This window comes from Calypte anna, chromosome 10, assembly GCF_003957555.1.
Source record: "Calypte anna isolate BGI_N300 chromosome 10, bCalAnn1_v1.p, whole genome shotgun sequence".
Lineage (NCBI taxonomy): Eukaryota > Metazoa > Chordata > Aves > Apodiformes > Trochilidae > Calypte > Calypte anna.
The window spans coordinates 14,337,902-14,350,875 of record NC_044256.1 but is presented as its reverse complement, the minus strand read 5'-3'; the positions used below and the strand labels follow the sequence as shown (position 1 = coordinate 14,350,875).

Here is a 12,974-nt window from a genome sequence, read left to right as displayed (position 1 = left end):
GTGTTTGAAAGCCTTGAGTCTATACATTTAAGAATCAGCAAATTAGAAAAATTGTCCTGAAATGTTGGAGGGAGGAAAAAGGCAGGAAGGCAGAGAGGGTTGGGGAAGGATGTAGAGGGAGGGAGAGAGGGATGGAGTTGGTAAAAGAGAGTTCATCCAGGGTCATTGCCCTGGATTTGTGCCCATCACCTGTGGGCTTGGAAGGAGGGAGGGAGGCAAGGGTGGAAAGGGAGGACTGATTTAGGACTGATTTCACACATTCAGTGCATATCATACAACCAGGGCAAGGCTTTCCTCCCAGGATGGCATGGCTGCCATAGCCAGTCTAGGGCCCTGCCCAGCAGCCCGAACCATATTCACAGCAGAGTTCCAATTCACTGCTTCCTTGCTCAGGGGAAAGATACCTTCTCCTTTCTTTTTTTTTATATTATATATATATATTTTGGTACTTTTTTCTCCCTTTTTTGTTTCTTTTTTTTTTTTTTTTTTTTAAAGTCTTAATAATTTTCTGTAACAGCAGCTTCTTTCCATATTGGTGTGGAAATTATATATAGAGAGATATCTATAAATATATATAAGCCAAACTGCCTTACAGGTGTTGTTCTGTGGGATTTTTCTTGTTTTACTTCTTGTTTTGTTTTGTTTGCTTTTTTTCAGTGTTGTATGTGTAGCAGGCACTTGAGTTTATATGAAGATGTTTGCTGGGGAGCTGAGGGACAAAGGTTTTGGGAGGGGATAGGGAAGGAAGGAGGGAAGGAAGGAAGGGAGGAGTGGGGACTTTCAACAGGTGGCCACTGCTAGCCAAGGATGTCCAGGTAGATTGGTGTGGCCTTGCCCAGAGCATGAAGAATCTTGTAGATCTCCTTGATGTTTAGCCTTTGCTGAGGTTCTCTCTGCCAGCAGCCCAACATGATGTCATAAACCTCCTTGGGGCAGACCCGAGGCCTTTCCAAAACTCGGCCTTGAGTAATGCACTCAATGACCTGAAAGAAAAAAAAGAAAAGAGACGCTGAAGACCACTTGGGATGGTTTGGAGGATGTCCTATCCCAGCCACTTCTTGGCTGTTGTGGGACCCTTAAGAGAAGGGGAGCACTTAGAAGCCAAGAGGCTGCAGAGCCCCAGGGCTAACCTGTTAATCATGATAATTTTAGAGTGGAAAGTTTGTCTCCAGCTGCAATCTTGCAGCTCCCCAAAACCTTCCCCACTTGACACCTAAATGCCTCAGTGCACACTCCAAACAGGAGGTCACAAGAATAATGAAATATTAATTTATTATGTCAGTTTTTCCTGCTAACTGAAGAAGGGAAAAAAGCCTTAAAATCCTTAAAGTAATGTTTCACACTGCTGAAATGATATTTTTCTCCCCTGAAAATCTAGTCATTGCAAACCCAGGAGAGTTCTCTAAGGGAGACTTTGGAGTATCTTTTTCTACCTCCATCTCCAAGGGCAGATTTGCCTCATTTTGACACAGAAAAGCAGCTGAAAGCATGAAATTTCATCTCAAATAACATCTGTGATGGAGAAAAAAAAAACTGCAGAGCTAACACTCTGTTCTGGGTCAGGTCAGTGCTGCTAATGAGAAATGCAAACCCTTGGACAGCCTTAAAGTCTCTTCAGAGGGATGCCAGTGGAAAGGACTCCCCTGGTTGTGCTGTGCTCACTGGAGGAATGGATGCAAAAGGAAGAGGGGTGTGAGTTGTCAGAGCTGCTATTGCTGTCTGGGCCCCTTGGTTGGAGATACTGAGTGCCAGCATTGCAGCGTGCCAGTGACCTGCCACACTTTGCAGATAAATACAGATCCTGAGCAGTGTGTTGGGGGAAGCCACCCAGCAAGGGTTGTTTGGAATTTATCATTTATGAATAGTAATGGGCCTGCCACACAGCTCAGTGGATACTTATTGCTTTGCTGTTTGCATATAACTACCAAGGGGAGAGATTAAGACCTGCTGAAAGCTGGGGGAGGAAGGGAGAGCCTGCAGAGGAGCCTGCATTGCCATAAAGCTGCTGGCAGTGTGACCTGTGGGAGTAACTGAGTTATGGTTTCTGCCAGGACATCCTGGACATGCACAGGAGCCCTGCGTTGAGACTTTTCCCTACAGGACAAAGGAAGGGCACAGACAGAAGTTAATGGACTGGCTGAGGCTTTCAGATGAGGTGGTGCCCTGCCTCATCCCTCTGCTCAGGCAAGGTCTCAAACAAAGCTGTTAAAAATGCTATGGGGATATGAGGCCATGTGGATGCCACGGGCAGGAGCAAGCATCCCACCCCCAACAAGGGCAGTGCTTGGCCAGCCTGGTGACTGCTCCAGCTCCTCTCCTGGCAGCAAAGCTCAGCACAGACTCATTTAACTTGACTCTCCATGGGGCTCTGCAGCCAGGCTGACACTGACATTTGCTCTGACACCTCAGCATCCAGGAGGTGGTGGAGTGTCAGTACCCTGTGATCACCCAGGTTCTGCCCACCCCTCCACAAATTGTGAAAAATGGGCCAGATGAGAGCTAATGTGGCTCCATCCCACCAGGAAAATGTGGTCTGGGATGTTCTTAAGCTCGCAGAATCAAGTGGATACAGCGACAGGAAAGGAAAAGATAGAAGAGTTTTCCATGGATGGTAGAAAAGCCAACACAGCTGTATCTGTGTAGATTTGATCCAGCCCTCCTCCCCCAAGCTTAGGGGTGACAGTTCTCAGTCCTATTGCCCTGACACGGAAACTGAGACAGAAAGCATGGGAGCAGCTGAGCTGTCACATTCCAGCATGCCTATCACCCATGTACAAGCTACATGTGTTCATTTATGTGTGTTTGTATTTACCCTCCCAGGGAAAAGCAAGAGCAGCTCATTAAGTTGCGTGACAAACAACTTCTGTCGCTGTCGATTCCATTGTTTGTGTCTCTAAAATGTTTGCGTGTGCTACTTTGGGATACACAGTCAGGCCCCATTGAGCACACGAATGGGCAAGTATTAAAGCTGTAAAGCAACACCTTGGATTTGCCATCTCTGCAACTCACTTAATTAAGGGATCTGTATCCAGAAAGCAGAAAATGCACATTTCTCATTATAAAAGGGGAAATTTCTGAAATCCATTAGATACACAGTAGGATAAAAATGTGCAAGGTTCCCACACACTGCTATGTCAATGCGTCTTGTTCCTCTTCTATAATACCCCCTGCTATTCTGAGCAAAAATCTTCCAATGCATTTCTGCTGATGTGCCTCAAACCTCAGCTCTGACACTGCTAATCCCAACCAGCCTTCCCTCAACATTTCTACAGCACAGCCCTGTACTGATGGGCTGCAACTTTTGCTATTCAAAATAAAAACGAGGACAAACTAACTCCTTGAGGCCCTCCCTCAGTGAATGGGGCAAATCATGTAACAGATATCTCTATGGAAAGAAGCCCCCCAGAAATGTGCTGTGTCCTATGTAACAGGATTCAAACACTGTCTCATATACTGAAGGCTTCAGTAAGAGCCTCAGCTATAAGGTGAGGAGAAGCAGAGCAGAAGAAATGTAGGGCATGGGAGTAACTTAGATCCCAGCAGTAATTTAGGTGTCCTCAGTTCTGGCAGCACCCCAAGAATTTATTGGATATGGCTGCTATGAAGGGATGTCAGGGCCTTAGAAGGGAGAGCCTGAGGATGTGCCAGTAGAGTACATGGCTTTGGCAGAATGCTTTTATTCCTTCATGCCTCAGTTTCCCCAGTTCTCAAACAGAGCTAATGACACTTCTCTCCTGATGAACCATCTAAGTACAAAGAGTTTTGCATGCAATCTGGAAAGAAGAGATGATAATAAGTACAGTTTCCAGCTGAGGGGTCTCAGCACTGTTGTACCTCTGTATTTGAGAGCTGAAACCAGGGCTGCTTCCCATAGGTGAAGATCTCCCAGAGGATCACCCCAAAGCTCCAGACGTCACTCTCTGTTGTGAACTTCCTGTACATGATGCTCTCGGGAGGCATCCAGCGGATAGGCAGCATGGTGTGTCCTCCAACCTGGGTGAGGGCAAAGGCAGAAGGAAATCTGAGTGATGAGGAAGGAGTCAGCCCTGTCGTGATGTGGACAAACTCAGGGCCTCCCTGTGAGCTACATCAACCAGGAGCTGCTCAGAGAATCTGGGCTGGCTACTGCCTCCCCGACCGCCCAGGGGCTCACCTGCCAATCCCACCTGATTAACATGACAGATAGGGAATGAAATGTATCAAAATAAATTATGTCCTCTCCTCCCAAAAGGGGCTTGGAAAGAAAGCAAATGACAAAATACCAAGAGCGTGTAGTCCAGCACTACAGCCTGATGAACCAGGAGGTAAGGCAAGAAACAGTGGTCAGCAAAGTATTGTGCTGAGTTCTGCAGGGCCTCAGCACTCTGAGAAATACAGCATGAGGTCTGTCCTTCTTCAGTAAGCTTTTTTAAAAGCCATGCACAGGCATCTGCACATCACCTAGTTGCATGAAAGATTCTGTGCTCATAAAACACTGCTACAGGCCTTTTCAAAGAATTCTTTGAATATGTAAATGACTGCAGGACTGTACTGCAATAAGGCAGTCTGGTTTTAAAGAACAGGCTCTTAGAGGCAGGGGATGCCCAGTATTTAATGGAAAGCCATCCCCTTTGGAGAGCTTGGAAATGGAAGAGCCCATGGGCAAAGTCCCTTTGGGGTATTCTAAGCCAGGGAAAGTCTTCCTTAGTCAGGTTCTAACTAGGGCATGTGAATCCAGAAGGTACACAGCAGGTTTGCTGGATACATGCTGTTTGACAGCAGGTGGATTTACCTTTGGATTCACTGCAGATTTCTAAACAAGTGTCTCTGAGCAGGACAAGTTTTCCTCTGTTCTATTCTTCTAGATCAAAAGCACCATCTGTGGGGAAATAGCTAATTGATAAGACAAGCTGGTGCTGGAAGCAGGATGGCTGTGACTCTCCAGCCATTTACCCACTCATTTCTGCAGTGGGTAAAGTGTCCAAGGTTTTACTGATGATGAGAAAGTGAGCACTGCAACTGAATCAAACAGGCAAAAATCTCTCTGGTTTTATGAGGGAAGAAGGCATCTGGTATTTGGGTTTCCAGTGTATGTATGGCTATCTAAAATAATGAGATTGTTGCACTGGCTTGGATGAAAATGTTTCTTGTACAAACAGAAGCTCTCCTCTTAGCCTCCAGTTTTCCCAGGCTGCCACAGGTTTCTTTGCCTGATCAAACAGAGCGAGTGCAGGGAAGGGTCAGTACAGAGCCACCCTGCTTGGAAGCAAGAGGGACAGTGCAGGGGAGGTGTGTTGGAATAGGGTGTGAAATGGGTATGATGCTTTGCAGGCTTTCTGCAGGGAGGGTGTGGGTCAGGCTTCTCTGGGATTTGACAGAATTTGGACAACTGGGCTTTCGGTGTTGTCCTCTGAGGTCAGCAAACCAGCACTTTTTCCTACTCTGAAACAGCCTCTTCCTACAAGAAAGTGAAGGGATTTGAGGGTCTCAGTAGCATCTTCCTTTCCTAAGTGCAGAGGTGCTCAGAACTGTGATGCATGAAGATAAAAAGATCATTGCAGCTCTACACCTCCTGTTTGGAAAGAGCTTGACTGGCCTGTTCTCAGTTTGCTGCTCTGAAATCCCAAGAATGTTTTTTTATAATGGAAATAGAAATATGCTTTTCTTTCTTTGTTCCTTTGAAAGCCTGGCTGCAATTTTAGCTCTTTCCTGCATTCCCAGCTTTTACAAGTTGTGTTCACAAGCTCTTGTGAAGGGCTCTGAGGAAATGTTATCGACAGAACAGGGCATACATCAAACTTAATTGCTACAAAAACTGCTTTGTGCTAATGCTTTTTTTGTTCTCCTTTAAGTAGCACTAACTCTTTAGTTTTTCAGCAAGCTTAACATGATTACTTATTGCAAAGCACTCTACAATATCCAGAATCTTGCAGGATTATTTGAGATTACATATTGAGCATTCTTAAGGCCCTTTTGAACAGGTTTTATGACAGTTCAGAGACTATGAACCAAGTCCTTAGATTACACAAACAGTATTACAATAATTTTGGTTGAATGGGAGGGCCCTGATTTACACCTTTTGAGAAACTGGACCAGAAGACAGAACACAATAGCCAGTAGTCCCAACTCAGTTCTTTGGTGTCCTCTAGACACATCCTGGTGAAGAACTGCCAGTCAAGTGACATACACAGTCATTTGTATGACTTGTCAGAAAGCCATCCTCTCAGCTCTGTATGACATGTGAGACACATATTTTACTAAAATCTGATAATAATCAATAATCAAACTGATTTTTGGAGTAAAAGACACAACAAATATAACCCCGAAATGTGTGGATCAAAAAATATGGCTCAGCTATGCTCATAAATAAGGAGGTGTTTTTTGCAGGGGTATTCTTTGCATCTCAAACAAGATGCCACATTTTTGACAGGAAATGTGAAGTCTTACACTCACTAGGTAGCTATAATCAGAACAAGCATCAATTAAACTACCATAAAACCACTCCAATGTCTAGCTTAGCACATAAGGCTGACTATTACATTTTTAAGCATCACCTTTGACTATCCATTCTATGGTCCCAAACTGCTCCCCTTGCAAACTGATTAGGATTAAAATTCCCATTTAACAGATGAGAAAACAGATGCAGGAAGGCAGGGAAAGGCCTGAAGCTGTGTGGCAAGTGAGCATTAGGTTGAGCCTTCCTGTCTACTCTTTTATTTGCTGATGTAGCAAAATTATTTAGAGCTGAGTGTAGAGGGATTCTGCTACTGATGCCATAGGAAGCTGAGTGTGTCCAGGGTGACAGAAATCCTTTGCATAACATGTAGTGGCCGTGGTTTGTGCTGCACGAGCATCAACTTGGACGTGATTCCAACTGCTACACACTTCTTTTACAGGAGCAGCTGTTGCCAAAAGCTTAAAAGCAAAATGATGCTATTAAATCAGGCTAAAATAAGAGGCGGCTTTTTTTATTTTTTCTTTTGCAAAGCTAGTTCACATGGCATGTCCTTGGCTCTGGGAAGAATCGTTATCATGTCTTAAGAGAGAAGATGAAAGAAAGTTTCAGCCCCTGTTTACTCACAGCTGGGCCTGGCAGGTTTCAGATATAAGTGGCCAGGCAGGACTGATGCTTGTCAGGACCATGCTACTTCTGAGACTTTTCTAAGACAGTCATCTTCCCACCCCACCCTCCTCTCTTCCCTTTGGGATCCAGGGATGGGGGAGCCCAGCTGTCATGAGGTTCATCTTCTACAGCCTCCTAGGGGTGATATGTCCTCAAAGAGCAGCACTGCAACATCTTCCCTGGAAACACTCCACAACCTGGAAGAGGGATTTGCATTCAAGCAAATAAGAGAAGTAAATCCTCTTCTGTTCCTCCTTTTAAATCCTATGATGCTGCCAAACTTACCCTTTCTCCTTGTTATTTAAATGCTTCATAGACCTGCAGACTGGCCTCTTTATCCCACTGCCATGGCTGTCTGGGTTTGCTTGACATTTTTAGTTGTAACTGTTTCTCTCTATACCAACTCCCCACACCCACCCTGGCATCTTACTCCAGCTGCTTTGCTCTTTTCGTTTGCAGCACTGTCCTGGTAATAAATAGAGCAATCACTGCATATCCTCTGAGCAGCTGAAGTTTCCTTCCTCAGTCTCCCTTTCAGGATCACAGTATCACCTACTTGTTTCTATCCCTTTCTAATGGATACTGCCAAGTTGTGGCCTGCTCTAGAGCCACGTTTCTGGTGCTCCAGGGTACCTGGCCTCTGCTCTGAACCCTCATTACACATCCAAGCCCATAGACTTGCAAGATAACCAGACACTCCCTTTGAACAGCTTATTGCTTATTAGATATGAACCTCAGGGAGCTGGGGGAGGTTTGTGAAAGGCCACCATTAATGACCATTAGGGAGAGAGATAATTACTTAATGCTAGTACAGCACTTTGACGATGTAAAGCTATATAAGTGCTACGTACAAGTAGTATTATAAGGCTCAAGGTTTGTCTGCTACCAAGGAAAGCTGATGTCTGGGGGAAAAAAATTCTTCTTGTCCCAGCTTTCTGAATGACGTCCAGCTGATTAGGAAGGGAACAGATGACTTGTTATCCCCAGTGAGTGCAACAGCAAAGCAGCAGGTAATGGAGCAGCAGTGTTCAGTGAACACTGCAATATGCCCACAGTCTGGGCCACTAACAGAGATAGATACCATGAAAATCAAAATCAGAGGAGGGCTAAAAAGCCTCATGAGAACTCTGGACTGGTGAGAATCTAGATCCCAGCATGTTGAAGCCAGTTCTTGATGAGCAGCTCTGTTTTCCCCTTCCTGGCCCACATCCTAGCTCCAGGGCTGTAGCCCAAAGTAGCATTCAGAGAGGAGCTACTGAGCCATCCCCTCCATCCTCACATCTGAAGGTAGCTTCATGGATCTCAACTAAAAATGAAGTTTGGTCTCTGGAATACTCTAAGGCTGCTTTATTTTCCCTTTTGGGCAGTTTCCTTCCCAACTTTGAAATCAGTTAAATAAAACAATGCTTTTGTTTTCCTTGGTCTTTTGACATTTGCTTTCCAAGATCATTTGACATCTTTCATCCTGTTCCCTGCATCCTGACATATGGAATATACAAGGCAGTATGGCAGGAGGTTTTGCTCCTGACTTGGGAAAGTCACAAGAACCACTGTAGATGTCTTCATATGGTGCAGCATTATTTGAACTTCCTCCTGCCTGCAGGAAGCTGAGACATCTGCGTTTGTACAGGATGATGGAGCAGTAGTGGAGACCTTGGCACTGTTTCTCTCCAGAAAAATTCACCCAACACTCAATCCACAGGACCTGGTGATAAAACACATTCTCTGATTGCTGTCCCTACCCCTGCTGCTGTAGGTAGGGATGACCTGGGATCTTCTTTAATTGCAGACCTGGCTGTCATCCCAGCCAGAACATATGTCCTTTAGACCTCAGCTCTTAGAGGTGGGTGATCCCTGTAAGATACTGAGCTCTGAGTCTTTCCCCAGCAGCCAGATGTATGTCCCCATCAGAACATATTAATTCCTGCTGTGGGCAGGATGTGTTATTCAGCAGTTCTGGACAGCTTTGTATGAATAAGAGCTGCAGGTGGTTGGGTCACCCGAAAGAACACAAGGACCAAAAAAACCACAAAAAACAAAAAACAGGAAAGCAGGAAAAGCTTCTCTGTTTGGATAAGTTGAGCTTGTTTGGCTAACAAAACTGCAGTAAGCATCTTTGTGACTTGAAGTGTGTCAGATCAGGCTGGGGCATGTGAAGGTGGCTTCTCAGGGGCAAGGCAAAGAGCAGTACATGCTCGTAGCTGAGTCTCCAGGAGGAGACATTCCTTCCTTGCCTTCAGTGCTGGATCCAGCAGCACAAAGAATCATCTCTCTACAAGATGTGTCAGTATTTTGTCTGTGGGAGTCCTGACAGATTCCTGGGCACCTTTTGCAAAGCAGAGGGATTAACTCTGACATACCAGACAGAGTTGAGCTTTGCTGCACATTAGCTGTCCTGTTCTTCATAGTTTTAATCATCACTGTACTAGTCTCCTAAGTACCCAAGCAGTTTACATCAGAGGTAGCTGAATTTAAGTGCAAGCTGTGACTGGATGTTATTCCCAAGTATTGTATCTGTAATTTCCTTTCAGCTTTCCCAGAAAACAGTGTGGCAGCTATATTCGAGACTGCACCATTGCCTGAATTACTCAAGAAATCTCCAAGGTGTCCTCCTGCCTGAAAGGCATCATGCATTATGGCCTTACCACCCCCAGGCTGAGCTTCTTCCAAAGTGATTCAAAAGCCATCACTGCAAACTCAGGGTAGCCCTATCCTTGCCTTCAGGTCTTGTGCCTTTGCTGTCCCTGCTGTTACAGCCAGTGCTGAATGTCAGCTTAAAGCCAGTCAGCAAAACCCAAAACACTTCTGACAAATATTTTTGTTTCACATGACTTCTTGTGTCTTCACCACACAGCACATCAGGTGTGTCTGCTCCACTTTCAGGGCATGGCAGGTCCTCTCCTACTCCTCACTCTCTGCACCTAACCATTGCTGCAGGCTCTGGCAGTGGCTGAAGACATTTCACAGCAGTTTACAGGGAATCACAGAGAGGTTTTGGAGCTTTTACAGAATACGAAAAGCAACAAGTAGCCGTTTCTTCTACTTGCATGCAGGGTGTCCCACCCTTCTCCAAAGCAGGGGGATGCAGATCACCTGCTGCCAGAAAAGAGGATGAGAAAAGGAAGCAAATGTCCTTGTCGTAAGGTGATGTTAAGGAGCCAGATGGACCTGCTCAGGAGCAGGAAAGATTGACCAGGCAGGGTTAATGTGAAACTGAGAAGGGGGTGAGTCCTTCCTGCTGTCAGTAGGACTGTTTGGCAAGGGACTGTTTGTTCCCCCCCAGGTGCACATACTGTGTTAAAGCACAAGTCTAAAAATAAAGCCTGCCATTGACATTGTTTTTCCTTACTTCATTTAACAATCTCGTTGCTTTATGACCTCTCATTCTGGATCACGTTGAATCGAGTGGTGTGATTTGCAAGCAGGGACTATGGCCTTTCTTCCCTCTTCCCCTCATCTCTGCTCCACTGAGTATGCTTTAATCCCACGGTTTTCAGCATTCCTAATGAGCCATTAGCTAGCTGCCAATTACTTATGCAAATGAGGGGGGCCAGACATGGAAGGGGGGCTATAGCTAGAGGTAAATTCTGCTACCACCAAACGGCCTGAGATAAATCACTGCTGCTCTAAGAGCTGCCTGTACCCAAGAGCCCTCTCGGTTATGTTATCTGCCACCTAAAAATGCCAGAGGTAGTGCAGAGGATGGCTACGAAAAGGGAAACAGAGGGGTAATTGCATATATATTTTTAATTATGTTTGCCAATAATCTACTAACTCAAAGCAGCAGCACCCCACTGCTTGGAATGGGCTGCACAACCAGCCTGCACGGGAACAAAGGCCAGTTTCTCACTGTCATATAAGTGCTCCAAAAAACATTGATTTCTAACACCAGAACATAAACTATGAGAAATCCCACCCATGGATCACGCAGCTGGGGAGATGTGGGAGTAGAGCAGCTGTAGTTCACAAAGCTCCTAGCAAAGAGATCAGAAAAGCCACCACCAGGTCCTAAAACCCTGTCCTAACAGTTGCTGCTAGAGTTTTTCCAGGTGAAGGAGAGGGGACTGGCCTTCTGATCCCTTGGCCCACTGTCTGAAAGCTTTTTTGGTCCATAACAACAAGACAGCACATGGATCTCAGCAGAGGAAAGTGATAGCACTGGGGAAGGATGTGGGAGACTCAGTGGCTTCCCAGGATTCTGATTGCTTGGGTGTGGGTTGGCATCTTTGAAGAGGCGTGTGTGCAGAAGGTGGCCTCTATGGTCTTCTGAATAATAGCCACAGCATAAGCATCACACCTGGGCTGTTCAAAAGCTACCAACTGAGCTGCCTTTCTCCTGGTAACTGCACAGATGACAGAAGTGGCTGAGAAGGACATTAAACCTATTCAAACTACAGCCATCAGAGAGCTTATCAGGCGCTGTATGGATTTACCAATTTGTCTCCACCAGGCTGGAGACTTTTATACCACACCACACTTTTTTACAACTGGCCTGCTCAGAGATATGCAATACCCATGAAGCAGCACAGCTGCCTGCTGGTTCCAGCCTCTAAGAGGATCTGTAGTGTGCAAAAACTGCATATGCCAACAGTCCAGGACTGATCTGCACTATCATTTTGCAGTGAGTTGGTAATACTACAAGAAGTGTTTAACAGCTCAAAAGCTAATCAGATGGAGGCCAAGTTAAACCATCATGATGCACGAAAGGCATCCATCAGGATTCTGCTCTTTTGGCAATGCAGAGAATGAAAATCAGTTCAGTTTCTGGCTTCAAAAAAAACCTAGGAAGCTTTGCCCAATAAATCTTAAGCTGATGATGGCAAAGTCTCCAAATGGCCTGAGAAATGCAGCTTAGGAAATAGAACCAACAATGCACTTGCATGTGCAACCACTCCATGCTAAAATGCTTTCAGATTGCTATCTCATAATCTGCCTTTCAATCGTCCCTCTCTCTCTGTCCTGACAGTGACTGCCTCTGGGTACCCAATAAGGCTCTGTCTTTGTCTGCAGCCAGAGCCATTGCTGACTGAGGACTACACATGATTTAGATAAGGCTCCATTACTTAACTTCTGGATGCTGGATAATCAGTTCAACTGCCTTGGCATTAATCATAATAATATTCAAAATTTATTAGGCTAGATTGTTTGGAAATTCATTTCTTGTTAACGTCAGATTCACTGAGCATAGGCTTGGCAGGGTATAGTCAGACATTTAATAAAACTCAGGGCACAGGAACTTTCTTTAAAATCCCTTTCTGGATGTGCAGCTGGATCGTGATCTGGCAGCTCACGCCTGGTTTGTCATCTGTGACTCTTGCTAAGGAGCAGTGACACTGTGAGACGCTACCTCTTGGCTGATCGAGGGGCACCTGTAGAAATAGATAGCTGAGTACAGAGTTTTAAGGGGATGGGAGTGGTTAGATGCTCAGATCTGCACACACAAATCTTAATAGGATCTTTTTATATCTGCAAACTTGGAAGGCAACCCAGAGACTTTTATGCACAATCATGGTATAGAAGTATAAAAATGGAAAGTCTTTGTAAAATGGAAATCAACTCCTTGCTTTCCTGAAAACTCAGAGTATTTTAAGTTAGAGGATGGGGCCTTAGTGCTTTACCAAGATGAAAAACTTTTAGCTATAAAATAGCTGGATGGTTCCTTCTAGCCACTTTCCTTCAGGCCAATCGAGGACGGGTCCCAAAGGTGTGCTTCTTAATGCTTTATTTGGCCTCTTTAAGCATTTTGGGTGATAGTGCTTTCCTTCAGGTACAAGTTCTCACCCTCTAGTTGAACAGTGGTTTCTCAGCAGGAACACATCACAGAAATTCAGAGCAACTTCAGAAGATGCATACGATTTCTCTCCTAATGAAG

At 45.2% G+C, this 12,974-nt stretch overlaps 1 protein-coding gene across 4 annotated transcripts in view; it reads right to left on the bottom strand.

Annotated features, from left to right (window-relative positions):
* Positions 1–797: 797 nt before the first annotated feature.
* NTRK3 (neurotrophic receptor tyrosine kinase 3) overlaps positions 798–12,974 on the bottom strand; it is a 204,930-nt gene continuing 192,753 nt past the window's right edge. For all 4 annotated transcript variants that reach the window (XM_008491959.2, XM_008491958.2, XM_008491960.2 and 1 more), the window contains 2 exons: positions 3,835–3,993; positions 798–983 (listed from right to left, as the gene is read on the bottom strand). In XM_008491959.2, coding sequence (XP_008490181.1) covers positions 798–983; positions 3,835–3,993 — 345 coding nt within the window. The remainder of the gene's footprint in view (positions 984–3,834; positions 3,994–12,974) is intronic.